At 40.4% G+C, this 17,655-nt stretch overlaps 1 protein-coding gene across 1 annotated transcript; it reads right to left on the bottom strand.

Annotated features, from left to right (window-relative positions):
* Positions 1-244: 244 nt before the first annotated feature.
* On the bottom strand, positions 245-9,212 carry il17rel (interleukin 17 receptor E-like). Its single transcript, XM_076111298.1, has 18 exons — positions 9,099-9,212; positions 7,603-7,630; positions 6,866-7,015; positions 6,156-6,262; positions 5,610-5,724; positions 5,241-5,285; positions 4,726-4,865; positions 4,257-4,328; positions 4,109-4,163; positions 3,823-3,986; positions 3,134-3,178; positions 2,567-2,624; positions 2,298-2,443; positions 1,760-1,819; positions 1,614-1,671; positions 877-1,008; positions 424-480; positions 245-339 (listed from the first exon to the last, which is right to left on the bottom strand). The coding sequence occupies exons 1-18, from the start codon at positions 9,210-9,212 to the stop codon at positions 245-247; spliced, it is 1,641 nt and encodes a 546-aa protein (XP_075967413.1).
* Positions 9,213-17,655: the final 8,443 nt, after the last annotated feature.

Consider the following 17,655-nt stretch of genomic DNA (forward strand, 5'->3'; position numbering starts at 1 on the left):
GAGAACGGACCATTTAGCTGCAAGCTGAATGAATATTTTAACTTAAAAGAAATATACACGTTAACTTTCACCCAAACAGATAACACCTAACAGAATAACAACAGCCATTAACTAGAACAAGTATAACCAGCAAAAAAAACAGTAACATACATAACATTTGAAATATCTCTCCCAACATTGTACGCTGCATTCAACAGAGGACTCATTTGATCTGTGTAACAACTTTACAGATTTATGCTGCACATTACAAGTAACACTGTAGTGAATCGGGAATGAGGAACCCTCCATGGAGAGCAGGTTGTGTTTGAAATACAGGGACGACACAGTCAGAAGCAGGATCTGTCCAAAACACAGGCTTATAGGTTCAGCTTTCAGGTTGAAAATGCACGCGTGTTCTTGTCATCATTATTGTGATAACCTCACCTGTTCTCTTCTCAGAGATGCAGCCTCTATTTATTTTTTGTTTCCTCCTCTGATACACTAAAATAGAATACAGGATTAATCAGACCAGGAGGATGAGGAAATGCAACACAAGGACAAAGTCAGTGGCTTTATTCAAATGAGTTGTGCATGTTGCACTACCTGATACAGGGCACTCATGGTACTTGCAATTGTTTTTAGGTTACTATAAACTAATATATATACAAGTTTAAAGAAAAAGTACATCTACAGTATGCTCGTTTTAGTATGCCAGGCACTGTGAAATATTATCACCTTGTTTTTTGACATGACGTGTGACTTTAAAACTGTTTTTTATTTATATTAGAACACTATGAATAAGTGGTTAGTTCCCTTAAGCAGACTGCAGCACTGGAGCCTTGAACAAGAGTGGGCAACACTGCATGCCCGAGCTTGATGGAGTGATTTTCTACCTACTGGTTAACAGTACGTGGAGCGCCAAAGTGAAGATGATGATGCCAGAGAGGCAGACGGCAGCAGGTAAAATGACGCAAGTCAAGTCCCAAGAGGCTCGGCTGGAGAGGACAGGTCTGTCGGGCCCGGTTTGATCTGTGATAAGACAATTCACAGCGTGAAGACTATGAGACTCGTGGCACTCGGTTGATAGGATTTCAGTGTCTCTTGAGGATAACAAAACAATTATCTGTGTTTCGCAGACATTTGAAAGATGATTCAACCAGCATGCATTATTCTGCCTTCAGTTTCTCAATGTTTTAAGTCGTGAACTATGCGTCAAGAAATTGGAGCTGAAATGCATCAAAGACGGTCTTCTTCACTTTTTGCAGAGCCCTTATGTTTATACAGAAGAGTTTCATCTATCAAAGCACACACAATTATAGTGGAGTACACAATGCTCGTTACAAAGGATCCTTTTATTCCTAAAAATATTGCCAAGAAACCACTTAGGGCAACCTTCAGAGACACATACGTTTGCGATTACCCTATTGGAGATTGCGTGACAGTAAAGACTTACTGCTTCAATCCATGTTTATTAAAAAAAGAGGTACTGGAAACCATTTGCACTTTAAACTGTTGCAGCGCCTCAGGTTGTAAACATTTAAAGTGAAAGGAGGGAAAAGAAGAGAGTTGTAACAGACAACACATGATGGGAGCAGAAAAAGAAGAGAAGAAGGGAGCAGTACAACTCTACTTACTGCATTGCTCAAGACAGTGAATGACCGTGGCAGCAAACTTCACATCGAGCCTCTTCACCTGTCCAAACACAAAATGTGTATTCAAAGTCATCGTCCGCCTAAATGTGAGGGAGCATGCAGATTACCTCAAAACTACACAAACATACCTGGAAACATGAGTTGCATTGTTCCCCTGCCAGGTTCAGGCCAACAGCTTTATGTTTCTCCTGAGAAAGAGAAGAAAGACACACAAAAACAAAACGTAGGAGTTTAGCTGTGCAGGTGTGATGGAAGTTGTCACGGTTTCTCTTTTGCTTTCATTAGCTCTATTGTGTGGTATTAGCCATACCACTTTTCAGTGGTAATGCACTAGAGAGATGCTTGACTGATGAAGCGTTACAAACACACACCGATAAATGGCTTACCCCGAAAACATGTTTGAACACATTTCATGTTGCTGATGTACGTGTCAGACACCCTTTGATTGAGGATGTAATTACTTTGTATTGCTGTGATTACAATCTGGTGTTTTAAAGCTACAAAAATCTCAAGAGAAAAGATCAAGAAGCTGCCGCGCAATCTTTACAAGTATCGTTGTGACAGCTCCTTCGTGACGCAGATGCGTCCGTGCAGCACGCAATGGGTCACTAAAAGGTCTGACAAGTATGAAAAGGAGATCACTCATACGTTCTCTGTGACACCTACCACGTGCATGGTGTGCGTGTCGGTGATCCGGCACACAGTCAAGCCGTCAGACTTTGCACACAGCCCCAAAGAAAAGGTTGCAGTGATCTGTGACAACATCTTCACGTCTTCCTGACCCTTTAGTCTGGTCACAACCACCTCCCATGCTGGAAATTATTATTAATGTTAGTATACAGCTGTCATTGCAGAGACCAATGCTAGAATACCACATTACATAGTGGTATTGTGTTTATAATATATTGGAAATGTTGCTCTAAACAAAAAAGTACCTTGGAATCTGGCATCAGCGAAGGGGCACCTGGTCCAGGACTGATGGCCTGCAGTGAACTGAAGAACATAGTACAGTTTTATTTAATAGTGCTCCTCTTTATACACATTATACCAAGCCCACATGAAATAGTTCCAATGAACTGTTTAACCACTGATGTAAATCAGTATAAACTGCAGATAACAATAGCAGCAGTACTTCTGTGTTGTGGTTAGATTACCAGGTAACTCTCACTGCTGAGCTGAGCTACAAAGGATGAGGGTTTGAACAGAGCGTTTCCCCTTTTTTTTGCAGTCACCAGAGTACAGTAAAGCTTGATCCTTTACTGTGGGGGGTGTACTTATATGGACATGAGCAGGCGTAGCAGAGGAACTGCTATAGGCTACTATAGCATTATTCTCAAACAGAGGCGTTTATCCATTTTCTTTCCCATTTCGTAGCTCTGGCACTTTATAGCTTACCGTTAGCGAGTAACCTACGCTGTGAGTGGCCCACGGCATAGAGCTAGAGCGTTGTACTGTACCAACAACAAACATGATGTATGTCAAAGGGAGAGAGTGATCATTACCTTCATGCACAGATCAGGGTGTGGATCCACTTTAGTAAATGTGATCTGAGAAGCAAAGATTGATGAAATAGTTATTGATGAAATACACAGAGCAGCACTTTTAGGTCAGCTGGATTCAGCCTTCAGATGGGAGTCGCTCTGCGTCACTGCTGGCTATTTTTACATCAACAGGGAGTTCCCTTTTTCTTCTGATGCCAATGTCTGATCAAAACACAATCTCGGTTTCATTTAAGGATTCACAGGTGTGCAGTCTCTACCTTTGTTCTTGCAACTGCGCTGTTTGTAGCGAGTTTTTGGATAAGCTTTATGTGGGTCTGATTCAACAATTAAATGAGCTTAAGCAAGAGGTTTGAATCCACTTTTTCTTATTTTGATTCCCTTGCAAATAAACTGTTTAACATGCCTGGCCAAGTGCAATATTACACAGTTTACTTTAATTTGTAAACTCCTTTCTCTGACATCATATGTGGGAGATGAGACAAATGTTACTGGCCAAAAGAAATAAACTGCCGTCATCTTAACCTCTTCCCACCGTATAAAGAATGAAGCCTGCTCAGTCATTAACGAAGACGTCAGCAGAATGATGTCATACTTTGTTTATCATGTAAACACCAACGTCAAGTGTTTTGTGAACAGAAAACTCGCTAGGTAAACACAACTTCGGCTTCAACACGTCAGAAGGCTTGTACCTTTTCTCTGCTAACATTCTGTGAGGCGTGAGGCAGATCCACACAGACGCCGTCCTCTCTTTTCTGACACAACGCAACCACGGCAGTCACGGGACAGACAGGCTCCCACGAGAGCGTCTCCTCGAGCGGGTCAAAGTTAATTCCAAGCCACAGCTCCTCGAGACCTGCGGGCAGGGGGAGAGCTCAATCTTTTCCGACTGATATTGTATCAGCTGTGAAATGCTACAACCTCCCACGCTCACATTACTACAAATTTCTCGTGACTGAAAGCAATAAAGTGACTCACGGTGTTTGAACGGGCAGACCTGGACTCTCGAGGCATCCGTCACAGCTGACCATCCCTGTGAGGAATGTATTAGCAAAGGTTAAAACCCCTTTTCCTCAAAGTGATTACCAATAGAAACAGATCATAAACGTGTTGGTAGAAACATTACCTCGATGCAGAGGCAGGGCAAAGGTCGGGAGTAAGGGAGGGTGGCTCTCTTTACATGTTCCCCCTTCTTTATCTGGAAGGTAAACATGACATGTATTCATCTTTCTTTGGCATGTGTGAGCAGATGTGTATTTTGGGATTCCTGAGTCAAATGATTGATTAGCCACATTGTTTTTCACCGGCACAGTCTGACACAAGCAAGCTGTGAGAGTTCCCAAGAGGTTTAAAAGTGAAGGGGTCAATGCTTCTAAATATTAATTATGGATCAGAGAACAGCATTGCATTAGTTGAACATTTGCAGAGAATTAACAGAAGTAGGCCAGGGAGTGATTAGATGTAAATTGACTCACACACTGGTAAGCAGCAGAAAGGTTTTAAGTGACAAAGGGCACTCCGACACCCAAACATCATTTGAAGAGATCTTGAGTTTGAAAGGATGCTTCAGTTTCATGTGAAACAGCGGGACTAACCAGTGTGTAGGCCCCTGTGCCACCGCAGATGAAATCCTTGTGGCAAAGGCGGAGGTGGTAGTCTTTATCTTCCAACATTTCTGACACACTGACACTCAGCTCCTTCCTCTGTGGGTTCACATCATATGATATCCTCCCAGCTGAACGAAACAGAGGTCAATGTTAGTGAGATAGTTTTGCCTCGGTCATGGATACATGTGGGGGCCTAAATTAGGTTTCTGGTGTTGTTGGTGCCACCTTAGGGGCTGAAAGGCCATACCATGAAGAAAAACATCTCTGACACAATAAGCTTTATTTTTCTGTCTTTCTCCAGTCTTTGCTTTTCTTAATTACTTTAGAGCAGTTTGTCTAGAATGTATTCAAATAAAACAACCCCAGAGGAGAAAGTCACTCAAACAAGAGGTCAGAACTACATTTGGCTTTGTTTTAAAGGCTAAAAAGGCAAAAGGTTGGAGACCACAGGTTTATAAAACTATGTGTTAGATATAATGATGTAATGCCTAGTATGTACTCACTGATGCATTCTGGGACATGTCTGCGCAAATCTTCACTGATGCATTCTGTGGAGAAACAGAATAATGTTTAAACTACTAATAGTATAAAGATTAGAGCAACGTGACATGTGTAACTTTGACATAATATTCACCTACTACAGTTTTCTCTATTATTAATCATTAACATAACTGTATATCAGTCCTCCTCGTGTCACCTGTTCCAAGAAATTACAAGGAAACACTTGGTAGGTTACACAACACCCATTATTGACTTGGATTTGCTATGTTGTACACATTCAATCCTCAGCTACTTCATTGTATTGTTTGTCAACAGTCGTGCTGCCATGAGCGCTAGTTTGGATAATGATGCAAACATGCACGTGCTCTCACCTGGAGCGTCATAAGTGCCTGTCCAGGTTACCCCGCAGTAGCTCGGCACAGTTTTCACTGTTACTTGCACGCGTTGGCTTGGAGAAACGTCAGTGCAATCATTCTCAACTTCCACCTTCAGGAAAAAGGGAAAGTAAAAACGCACAAGCTGTTACACGTCTGGCACGGTTCCGAAATTTCATCACGGAAACTGATGTATGTGTTTGGAAACTTAGCAACTGTTGTATTCCGTGTTTTGAGGGTTTGTAGCTTATATACGATATTAAAAAATAAACCACATATCAAAATATTTACCACAAAGCCACGACTGATGTGTCATCTGACAATGTTTTGTCTTTATATGGAAAAATCATTTTTCACGTGTGCTTAAGAATTTTAGATCTGAAACCTTCCAGGTATCACAGAACATTGTCATGACGCTGCTGTTTTTGGCAATGTCATTACCTCCACGCATTTGCTTGCTTACAACACTGGCGAGACATGAAAACGAACTCACGAACAGAGAAGTTACTCTTGCATCACACTGATTATAACTGTTGACGGTACCTGCAGCCCAGAGAGTCGGTGTCGCGACTCTCTTCTGAAGCTGAAAATTCGGCAGCTGGCCATCATCCCCGCGGTGACGGTGCAGATGGACAAACCATGGATGGACTCTGGGGAGAAAAATAGCTCAAAGTCAGAAGCCAGAAGAGGCCTTGAGCACACAGTTATCAAACAGTAACCAGGCAGTTAGCCATTCAAAAACTATTCAAGCTTTTCAGCATGAGTTGGCATTACTTTAGATGTCAAACAGGAAGAACATTTGTCACGTTTCACTGGCTTTGTGGACTAAAGACTCAATCAGGATCAAAGGGGTTTCCCCACTCCAGCCTGGCAAATCCATAAAGATTATTATTGTGTGCTGCCGAGGTGGAAAAGTGTGCACGTGTCTGCCAGCATGTGAATTTTGACCCTCACCTTATCAGATCAAGTCTGTGTGCAAAATCAGGAACAGAAAAACGTCAATTGACACACCAATGATGCAAAAGCAGAAGTTTGATCGTGGAAAATAGTTTGTTTTATAAATGAGACTTCCTTCACTGTTAACCTGCACCATCCCCAACCCTTTCAACAACGATAACCACCTCTAACCAGTCCCACCTATAGGTGCCTGCAGAAAGGTTAACTAGGTGGACAACTCAGCTGCAACTGAATGGCATTCCTGATCAAATAATGTAGTAAATGTCTTGTGGATTTAAGTGGTCACATCAACATACCAGTAAGTTTGAATGCGGTCTTGATTCGGAGGTGCAGCGAGCACTTCTGCCTCCCCTCACAACGCATGACGGTGGAGATGTTGATGTCGCGGAACACAGAGGAACGGTTCAGACCTTCGGCGGGGTTCTGACACGGAGGAGGAAACCAATCTACGTGGGACAGGGCCAGAGAAAACAAAATACACGTCACACATCATCGAACAGGGAACATACTGACACATACTTTACACCGAGGCAATCATGTTGTCTTTTCACAGAACTGTCACATTTGTCGCGCCAAAAATTGTCCACATTTTTGTTATGTTCCAGTGAGGTGTTTCTGCTGTCACCCGTCCAATGAAGATTGTTTTGTTGATGCGCAGCATCGAGATTCCTCTTTAGCACTTCTTCAAACAAACACTCTCTGGAGTAATTCCGCTCAGGTTTAACACCTCACCGAGTACAGTTAAAAGGTTTCATTCGACACACATGCCTGTCATCGGTGCATTACGGTGCATTATTATTTTTTCATTGCGTGTCAACAAGTTGTGGGAATAAAAGTTTGATGGTAGGTAGGGCACTCTGCTTTCAGATCTTCAAAAATGATTTGTGTTTTTATCGGAGGCTTTAGTGTCACATGCTGTGCCTTGATGTGGTTTCATAGACTATTTCAGCCTTGAATGCAATTCTGAGAATCAAGTTCTGTGTGCATGCATGAGTGAAGATGTGATGTAGCAGCCGTGCATGTCTACACTCACTGTTGGGCTTGGTCTTGCACTGAAGGCCCTGCAAGGAGAGAGAGAGAGAGAGAGAGAGAGAGAAAAAGTGAAACACCCTGTAACTCTTTTCTGTGAATCCTGAATAGGAGCTCCATTAATAAAGTAATTCTTAACAAAGAGAACAAAGGTAGCACCGCTCCAGAACAGGGGATTTCCAGACAATAAGGAGCTTTTTTACATCCTCATCAACCCTTCAGGTACAACCCAACGTGTTTGTGTTCATGCTGCAGTTTGTTATGCTGCAACACGCAGACAACTACAACGGGTAAAGCTAGCTATTAATCAATTACTCCACTTGTCTTTCTCTGCTTTAATTTGGCAGTTGCAACAAGAGTCTGTGCTGACTTTATATGAAGCTAAATTGCAGACAAACATTCATACAGTGATACAAGCAATCACCAATGTCGTCATGTGCAATTCGCTTTGTAGAATACAGCCTTGTTTATTCATCAGCCAAGAAATATGTGGAAACTATTCCAGACACTCGCATTCAAACTATTCCTGGACCCAGTGATGACTGACGGTGTTCAAGCTTGCACTTGAATGATGTGTCAGACGTCACTGAATGCTTCTGGGTAATGCTAAATATGCATAAATCCTCAATTGTTCTTTGTTCGAACTGTCTTCAGGAGGTATTGTTGTGTTATAAGACCAAGCAGTATCCAGTATCCCATAACAGTATATATTTACATGACCTCATAGGTAATGATGTTTTTGAAATCCAACACAATTCATATTGGAGTCACATCTGGAAGAAAGTGTTGGGATATTTGGGGCGTTGTTAGCTGCTGAAAGAAGACCTTATAGGCCTAGGTTCACTAAGAGAGAAGCAAACAAGCTAGGGTAGAGAGGTAAGTGTTATCTACACACTCTCCACCCAACTACATTTGCAGCTGTTTTAGTTTCCTCCTTCGGCTTGAGTAAATGATAAATTGAGTAGTACAGAATGGGATTAAAAAAAATACTGTAGCCTTAAAGGACTAGACTCCAGCTCCCTTAACATGCGTGCGTTTAGTATAATATGCTCACTTTTACCTGATAATATTCTAATAAACATTTGTCAGTGAGTCAATAGGTGACTCACACAGGAAGTTTTAATGATGGGAAATAACTTTACAGCAGCACGTTCATCCTAATTAAACTGATGACACATGACCAGAGAGCCATCTAGGGTTTCCATACTCAGGGTTTACCTCAAACGCCCTGTCACCAAAAACTATGTAGAAGGGTTATTAATAGTAGTAGGGACTTTACAGGTAATCAGTAGTAGCACTAGAAGTTGTGATTGACATAGGTGTATTTCTGCCACCCAATGGAAGAACATCAAGCAGCAGCAGCAACACAAGACTGTGGTACTAGCAGCACCATCAGCAGAATCGTAGGAGGTAATAATAGAACACAACTATATTTAGAAGCTCAGAGACAACCGGCATATGTCCGTTTGTCGTTAATGTCCCAAAGGATGCAGTTTTTACCTGAGAACAACGGGTGCCGCATTTCTCTATCCTCTCCAATCCCGTGCTGTCTGCTGCAGCTCCAATCAGACCCAAACAACAGTGAGACATCAGCAAGGCGACCCACAGGACCATTTTCACCAGCCAGCACAGACTTCTTCTCTCCTCCTGCTCTGCTGCTCTGGGTCCCTGGGTTATCTGTAATCTTTTTGTATCCTTTTCCGGCAGGGTCAGGTGAGGCTTGGGCTAAATATGACAGGTAGGTAGATGGTGAGGAGGCTGTCCTGTTTGTTTTGTCCCGAGTGTGACGTTACCAGAGTGAAGCACACAGTGAGACACAAGCTGCTGTAAACAGTGGATTTAAATGTTCCTGAGTGGAGGTGTGGCCTCTTGGACACAAACTTTCATTTGCCTCTTTAACAACATTTCCAATAAGGTTTATTGTCATATAAGCACTCATTTCGTGTATATAATTGGAACTTGTGACAAACTTTAAAATGTTCAATTTGACTGGTATAGCAATTCATTTAAGTGGAAATACTGAATCCCTGCCACTGCCCCACACACACACACACACACACACACACACACACACACACACACACAGACACAGACAAACTGTACCACCAGAAAATCTGCATTCGCATTTACTAGAAGTGTGCAAAATTTCACAACTTACATCTTTTTACTATTGCTTCAGGTCACACTGTGACGTTCTGTGATAGAAACATACCTGTTGCATCTTTTCCCTGAACAAAAAGCCTTTTATATTTTACTGTGAACACAACAGTCCTGCTGTTGAATCTGGTTCAAGTCAAAAAGGGTGACTGAGACTCGAAGAATGCAACTTGATACAATCATCATATTGTGTTCACCCAGTTTAACCTTTTTGAAAACATAATTGCTTGTTTCGAGATTCGGAAGAGAAATTGGGAAAGAGTTGGCTACTTAAAGGTTCTTGAGCAGGTCACGTTTCTGTTCAAAACTACTTTGACCCAAGGCATCGGTTAGCCATAACAGTGGCTCTTGACATTTAACTCCCCCACAGAAAAAACTTCCTCTTCCTTCCTTTATGCTACTACTGCATGCCCTAACATGGAAAACATACTGCACGGTTGAACGCAGCTGGAAAGACATTCTTAGTCTTTAAAAAAAAGAATAATCACTTATTTTTCACACTTACATAATATAACCTTTTAATTCAATATGACAAACAGTTAACAGTTAGTTAACATATTAGCCCCACTAGCACTTATGCTGGGTTCCTGACCACCTGTCGAAGTCCAATGTTTACTCTTCTTTTAGTTTTCAACCAACTCCTGAGGGGAAACATCTGTCTCTTTAGCGGGTTAATGCTCCACTATGTTATTAACTGTGACTGTCTGCTGGTTGGTGCCAAACAGGTAGTGTGGTGTGGGTTTTCAGAACTTTTCTTTGCTGAAAACAGCATCTGGGTTGGGCCAAAAAAAACAACACTGTGAGAGCCGTGAGAGTAAACCCAAACACTTTTACAGTCATTTGACCCATTGTTACAACAAAAGAAAAAGATAATTATAGGTGCTATAAATCAATCAGTGTCTTTAAAATACAGAAGAATGTTAGTGCTATTTTTATACTGTGCATCACCTCTTATAATTACAACTATTGTATTTCCCTGTAATACTGAGTTGACAGGCAGACTGAAGCATGTCAAGCACTAACAGTTCTCACAGAACATCCTTTTCTTATTGTCATTCATCAGACCTATACTTGTGATGCCAGGAGCAGCATGTTCTGTTAAGGAGACTAAACAACTGTCAAGAATGTCTCCAAGCAACAAGTGCACCTCCTCTATTGCTGGGAATGACACAGGGAACAAATCACCCATGTCACCAACTACAAACTAATTATTCTCAGGTTATCTGATGGTCTTGGTGGCAGCCAATGGCTGGTTAACAAAATTTGGGTTAACAGAGGTAGAAAGAGGCAAAAGTATTTGGTGCATGTGTCAACAGTGACCCTGCAGCGTCACTGCATGCGCAATAGCTTCACTTGTGTTTCACTAGCAGACACTTAACTTCTTTGAAACGCAGTGTTCTGCAATAACATCTAAGCAAGACCATAAAAGTGTTCAAGCAGTGGGACAAGTGAGCTGATAACCACAACGCTCAACTCCAGGCAAAACAAAACTCAAGTGATGCTTGGAGTTCATGGCCTTAAAAGCAGATTTTTATATTTCCACGACGTAAATGCGAAATACTTTCATTTCAAGGGCGCCCGTAAAACAGGTGGCATATACTAATCATTATCCAGCTATGTTATAATTGATGTTCCTATGACCATATAGAAGACAGAGGAGACACAGCCATCACATGCCTTGCTTAAATCAAATCACACATAGACAATGTCAGGCAGGTGTAAATAACAGGCTATTAACTTGCATCTGGCCCTTAGCCCTGTGACACCTTTGAGCTTCCTCAACGAAAGTGTTAGGTAAGTCAAAGAATATGGTTATATGACCAAGACCTGGAGCGAACATCAATGACAGAACTGTTGGCATAAGACCATTTATTGTAGTGTTTATTGTTGCTATTTCACAGAAGAGCACTATAATATTGTTTGAAGCAGTTCCTGGATGAATAAAAAGAAAGTCCTTTGGTACCTTGCACAGTCATCATTGGGTAATCAGCAGGTCAGACCTGCTCTACTTTTGTGTAATGGCTCTATCTACTGGGACTCCGTGTGTATTACAATACCTTCCTTTTTTTCCCCCACAGTCATGCCGCTTCCCATATATAATAATAATGAAGTTATAAATGTTAGCAATTCATCAATAATTAGTCAAAGGTTGTATTGATAGTGGACCATCAAGGCTGCAGTCATAATTCATTCAGTTTGGTAATTCATCAGTAAACTCTCAAGGAAAATTGGCTTGATAAGTCATCAAGTCTGCAGTTTTTATTGTAAGTCATAAAAAAGGGATTCCTCCAGTGGAATAATCCATCATGTTTACGGTTGTAAATGTTAATGATTTGTCCATTAACAGATTTCTTTTGATGCTCTGTAGCTCTTTTTCTAAATGTGAGTGGTCAAACAGTACATTGGAGGGGTCCTCCCAGTGAATTAAAGAGCAAGTTATGCTAATATTAATATTAATAATAATCATAATACTAGAAGAAGGGGAAAAATACGACTTTTAAAACAAATTGTTTCCATTGTATTACAAATTGAAATGTTTGCGCTTACCAACACTATGTCCCTCGGCTGCTTGATTATGTCTAAAGTCCTTTCCTTTTAGTTGATTAAATACATGTTGTCCTATGATGCGCATGAGTACGCACAGCTCCAGCCACTCGTATCTTAAGACTCAGGGGTTCTTAACCTTTTTGACCTCGGGGCCCAACTTTTCAAGTACAAAGTGTCCCGGGGCCCATTCAAATATTAACACTATTAGTTGAACTGATTGATCTCACTCTTGGTTTGATTTGTATTCAATAACTATATTGTTACCTGTTCAACTCCACCCCTATTTTGGAGCAAAACCGCCTAAAATTACATACCCAAATTAAAATGGCTGTAGCTTCTGAACCACTCTGACTATATGCATCAAAAGTGTCAGAAAACCTGTAGGTCATATAGAAACAGAGCAGTGGGCCTTTGGAGTCAGTAAAAATTGAAGATTTTTGTCCGCATAAAATAAAAAAGTATCTTTCAGAATAAATAACTGCCTGTGGCTGTATCTGTACAGGTAAATGACAGTATAGGGCTGTAACTACACTATCAGTGAACAACTGCCTCAAATTTGAAGAAGATTGGACAAAGTATGACGATTCTACAGTGTTTCTTCCATGAAGAGATCCAGGCGGAGCTCTAAAAGGATATTTGGAGACCCAAATGGACACATGGTAACCAAATGATATTCTGACACACTAAAGGTGTTTCTCCCTTTATATTTTGATATATTATTATTTTCCTTTTATTTTTAGCCTTTGCAAATTGCAAAAACTATATATATATGGTCGAAGACGTCGTATGTAAGTAGCGGACTTACTGTGCGTAATGGCTGCGACTGAGCGCACAATCGAGTATGTGGGTAGCTCAGCTACGCAAGGTTATACGTTGGTTGACGGCTTATAGAAGAGGAAGATAAGGTTTTTACTTTAAGTACTAGCGTTTTCTGAAGCTACTAGCTCCATGGTAACATCCGCTAGCACATTGTTGGGTCTGTAATGTGTCTTTTTCCGTCGAAATGCTGCAAGATCCGACTTGCAGCGGTTATGGCGACTTTGGACAGTGTGTGTTTGGGCTCCTTTTGTGAAAAATTCATAAGAAATGAAAGAAAATCGATGATTTCTTTGCAAAGATGAGGGTTTTGGGCATGCTGGGATACCTAACACGGCCATGTTTTGTGACGTAGGAACTGAACGGAAGGGGAGGGGATCGAGGACGCCGGCGTCCTCGCGGAGTTGAACAGGCAAAACCCTTGTCAAATAAATGAGATGATACAATGTGATGATCACAAAGACATTTATTTATCATGTGTATGTAAACCTGCATACACAACAAGAAGCCCAACAGGCTTTCCCACCAGCGTTGGATGTTTCGTCGCTAGGTGTCGCTTTATTTTGAAGGCTTCAGTGCTTCGTTTGATAGCATTAGCCCAAATTCCACACACTGAAAGAAAGTCCCGTATGATATGAATTCTTCACACACCATTATACCGGTGCATAGCCAAAACAACTGCTGCCTGCTTTCAACAGGCAGCTAAATGTATTCTTTGCTGCTAATGTACAGCGGTCAGCGCTAGTTGTCTTATATGTATTGAGAGGGAACCCTAGTCATGGTCGAGCGAGCGAGCCTGCTTGCTAGCACAACAGTCTGCTAACAGCTGGGAGAGGCTCCGTCGCTCCAGTAAAGTTACATTAAAGAACAGAGCGATGCAGGATGAACAAAGACAGACCGGAGCAGTGTTACATCAGTGTTACATCATTTAATGAATCATAAACATTACATGATTTAACCACTAGAGGGCAGCAGTGTTAAATTATTTAATGAATCATAAACATTACACGATTTAACCACTAGAGGGCAGCAGTGTTAAATCATTGAATGAATCATAAACATTACATGATTTAACCACTAGAGGGCAGCAGTGTTAAATCATTGAATGAATCATAAACATTACATGATTTAACCACTAGAGGGCAGCAGTGTTAAATCATTTAATGAATCATAAATAATGTGCAATGTTTATTACTCATTAAATGATTTAGCACTGTTGCCCTCTAGTGGTTAAATCATGGAATTATGATTCATTAAATGATTTAACACTGCTGCCCTCTAGTGGTTAAATCATGTAATGTTTATGATTCATTAAATGATTTAACACTGCTGCCCTCTAGTGGTTAAATCGTGTAATGTTTATGATTCATTAAATGATTTAACACTGCTGCCCTCTAGTGGTTAAATCATGTAATTATGATTCATTAAATTATTTAACACTGCTGCCCTCTAGTGGTTAAATCATGTAATGTTTATGATTCATTCAATGATTTAACACTGCTGCCCTCTAGTGGTTAAATCGTGTAATGTTCATGATTCATTAAATGATTTAACACTGCTGCCCTCTAGTGGTTAAATCATGTAATGTTTATGATTCATTCAATGATTTAACACTGCTGCCCTCTAGTGGTTAAATCGTGTAATGTTTATGATTCATTAAATGATTTAACACTGCTGCCCTCTAGTGGTTAAATCGTGTAATGTTTATGATTCATTAAATGATTTAACACTGCTGCCCTCTAGTGGTTAAATCATGTAATTATGATTCATTAAATGATTTAACACTGCTGCCCTCTAGTGGTTAAATCGTGTAATGTTTACTACTCATTAAATGATTTAACACTGCTGCCCTCTAGTGGTTAAATCATGTAATGTTTATTACTCATTAAATGATTTAACACTGCTGCCCTCTAGTGGTTAAATCATGTAATTATGATTCATTAAATGATTTAACACTGCTGCCCTCTAGTGGTTAAATCATGTAATGTTTATGATTCATTAAATGATTTAACACTGCTGCCCTCTAGTGGTTAAATCGTGTAATGTTTATGATTCATTAAATGATTTAACACTGCTGCCCTCTAGTGGTTAAATCATGTAATGTTTATGATTCATTCAATGATTTAACACTGCTGCCCTCTAGTGGTTAAATCGTGTAATGTTTACTACTCATTAAATGATTTAACACTGCTGCCCTCTAGTGGTTAAATCATGTAATGTTTATTACGCATTAAATGATTTAACAGTGCTGCCCTCTAGTGGTTAAATCATGTAATGTTCATGATTCATTAAATGATTTAACACTGCTGCCCTCTAGTGGTTAAATCGTGTAATGTTTATGATTCATTAAATGATTTAACACTGCTGCCCTCTAGTGGTTAAATCATGTAATGTTTATGATTCATTCAATGATTTAACACTGCTGCCCTCTAGTGGTTAAATCGTGTAATGTTTATGATTCATTCAATGATTTAACACTGCTGCCCTCTAGTGGTTAAATCGTGTAATGTTTACTACTCATTAAATGATTTAACACTGCTGCCCTCTAGTGGTTAAATCATGTAATGTTTATTACGCATTAAATGATTTAACAGTGCTGCCCTCTAGTGGTTAAATCATGTAATGTTCATGATTCATTAAATGATTTAACACTGCTGCCCTCTAGTGGTTAAATCGTGTAATGTTTATGATTCATTAAATGATTTAACACTGCTGCCCTCTAGTGGTTAAATCATGTAATGTTTATGATTCATTCAATGATTTAACACTGCTGCCCTCTAGTGGTTAAATCGTGTAATGTTTATGATTCATTCAATGATTTAACACTGCTGCCCTCTAGTGGTTAAATCGTGTAATGTTTATGATTCATTAAATGATTTAACACTGCTGCCCTCTAGTGGTTAAATCGTGTAATGTTCATGATTCATTAAATGATTTAACGCTGCTGCCCTCTAGTGGTTAAATCTTGTAATGTTTATGATTCATTCAATGATTTAACACTGCTGCCCTCTAGTGGTTAAATCGTGTAATGTTTATGATTCATTAAATGATTTAACACTCCTGCCCTCTAGTGGTTAAATCATGTAATGTTTATGATTCATTAAATGATTTAACACTGCTGCCCTCTAGTGGTTAAATCGTGTAATGTTTATGATTCATTAAATTATTTAACACTGCTGCCCTCTAGTGGTTAAATCATGTAATGTTTATGATTCATTCAATGATGGAACACTGATGCCCTCTAGTGGTTAAATCATGTAATGTTTATGATTCATTCAATGATGGAACACTGATGCCCTCTAGTGGTTAAATCATGTAATGTTTATGATTCATTAAATGATGTAACACTGATGTAACACTGCTCCGGTCTGTCTTTGTTCATCCTGCATCGCTCTGTTCTTTAATGTAACTTTACTGGAGCGACGGAGCCTCTCCCAGCTGTTAGCAGACTGTTGTGCTAGCAAGCAGGCTCGCTTGCGAGCTGTACCCAGCATGCAGTTCGGCGGTGAAATTTTATAAATGTACAATTATTAGTGTTACAAATTGTTTTTGTGTCACAGACTGTTGTGTGCTGTTGTGTTATTCTCTGTTAAAGAGCATTAGTTGTGGGTTGTTAATTGTTGTGTTATAAAGTTATGACCATGACTAGGGTTCCCTCTCAATACATATAAGACAACTAGCGCTGACTGCTGTGCATTAGCAGCAAAGAATACATTTAGTTGCCTGTTGAAAGCAGACAGCAGTTGTTTTGGCTATGCACCGGTATAATGGTGTGTGAAGAATTCATATCATACGGGAAATTAAAACCGGTATACTGCCCAGCTCTAGTCTTTATTATAGTTTGGACAATTTTGTACCAATATTTGACGGGCCGGATTAAAAAGCCCAACGGCCGTAGTTTGCCCATAACTGGGTTAGCGGCTAGCTGAGTGTCTTCTTCTGCTTATTGTAGCTTGTTAAACAACTGACTGACGCATTACCGCCACCAGGTGGTGGGAAGCTATATTGTAACTGAGCGTCTCATGGAGAACAGTAATATCTCTGGTGTCTTCAATTGATAACCTATGCGGTCCCGCGGCCCTCGCGGCACACAGGTGCAAAACTGAAAGTTTTTTGCGGCCCTCTAGGTGGCGTTCGCGGCCCAATCGTGGGCCGCGGCCCCATGGTTAAGAATCACTGTCTTAAGTTATCTGTTATTAAAGGACAAGTCCTCGCGATATCACAAAATAATCACACAGCTGAGTTTCTACACACCAGACTGGTGAGCTATTCAACAGATGTATAGTGAAATACTAAAGAGTGTAGGCTGCAGGAAACGCGCTCGGGCTGCTTCGTTAACCCAAAAGAAGGGACTTTAAAAAAATAAGGCAGAACTCCTTTTTTCTTATGATCATCATAATCATTTCTGTCATGACGCAGGCGTCCGATATGACGTGTTACATTGCAATATATCATATTTTTGATTAGGACAATCTACAATACAAGGGCAGGGTTTCTACAGTCCGTGTAAAGACTTTAGGGCTGAATTACCTTTAAC

The sequence above is a fragment of the Anarhichas minor genome, unplaced genomic scaffold, assembly GCF_050575085.1.
Source record: "Anarhichas minor isolate MPS153535 unplaced genomic scaffold, ASM5057508v1 ptg000045l, whole genome shotgun sequence".
NCBI classification, from domain to species: domain Eukaryota; kingdom Metazoa; phylum Chordata; class Actinopteri; order Perciformes; family Anarhichadidae; genus Anarhichas; species Anarhichas minor.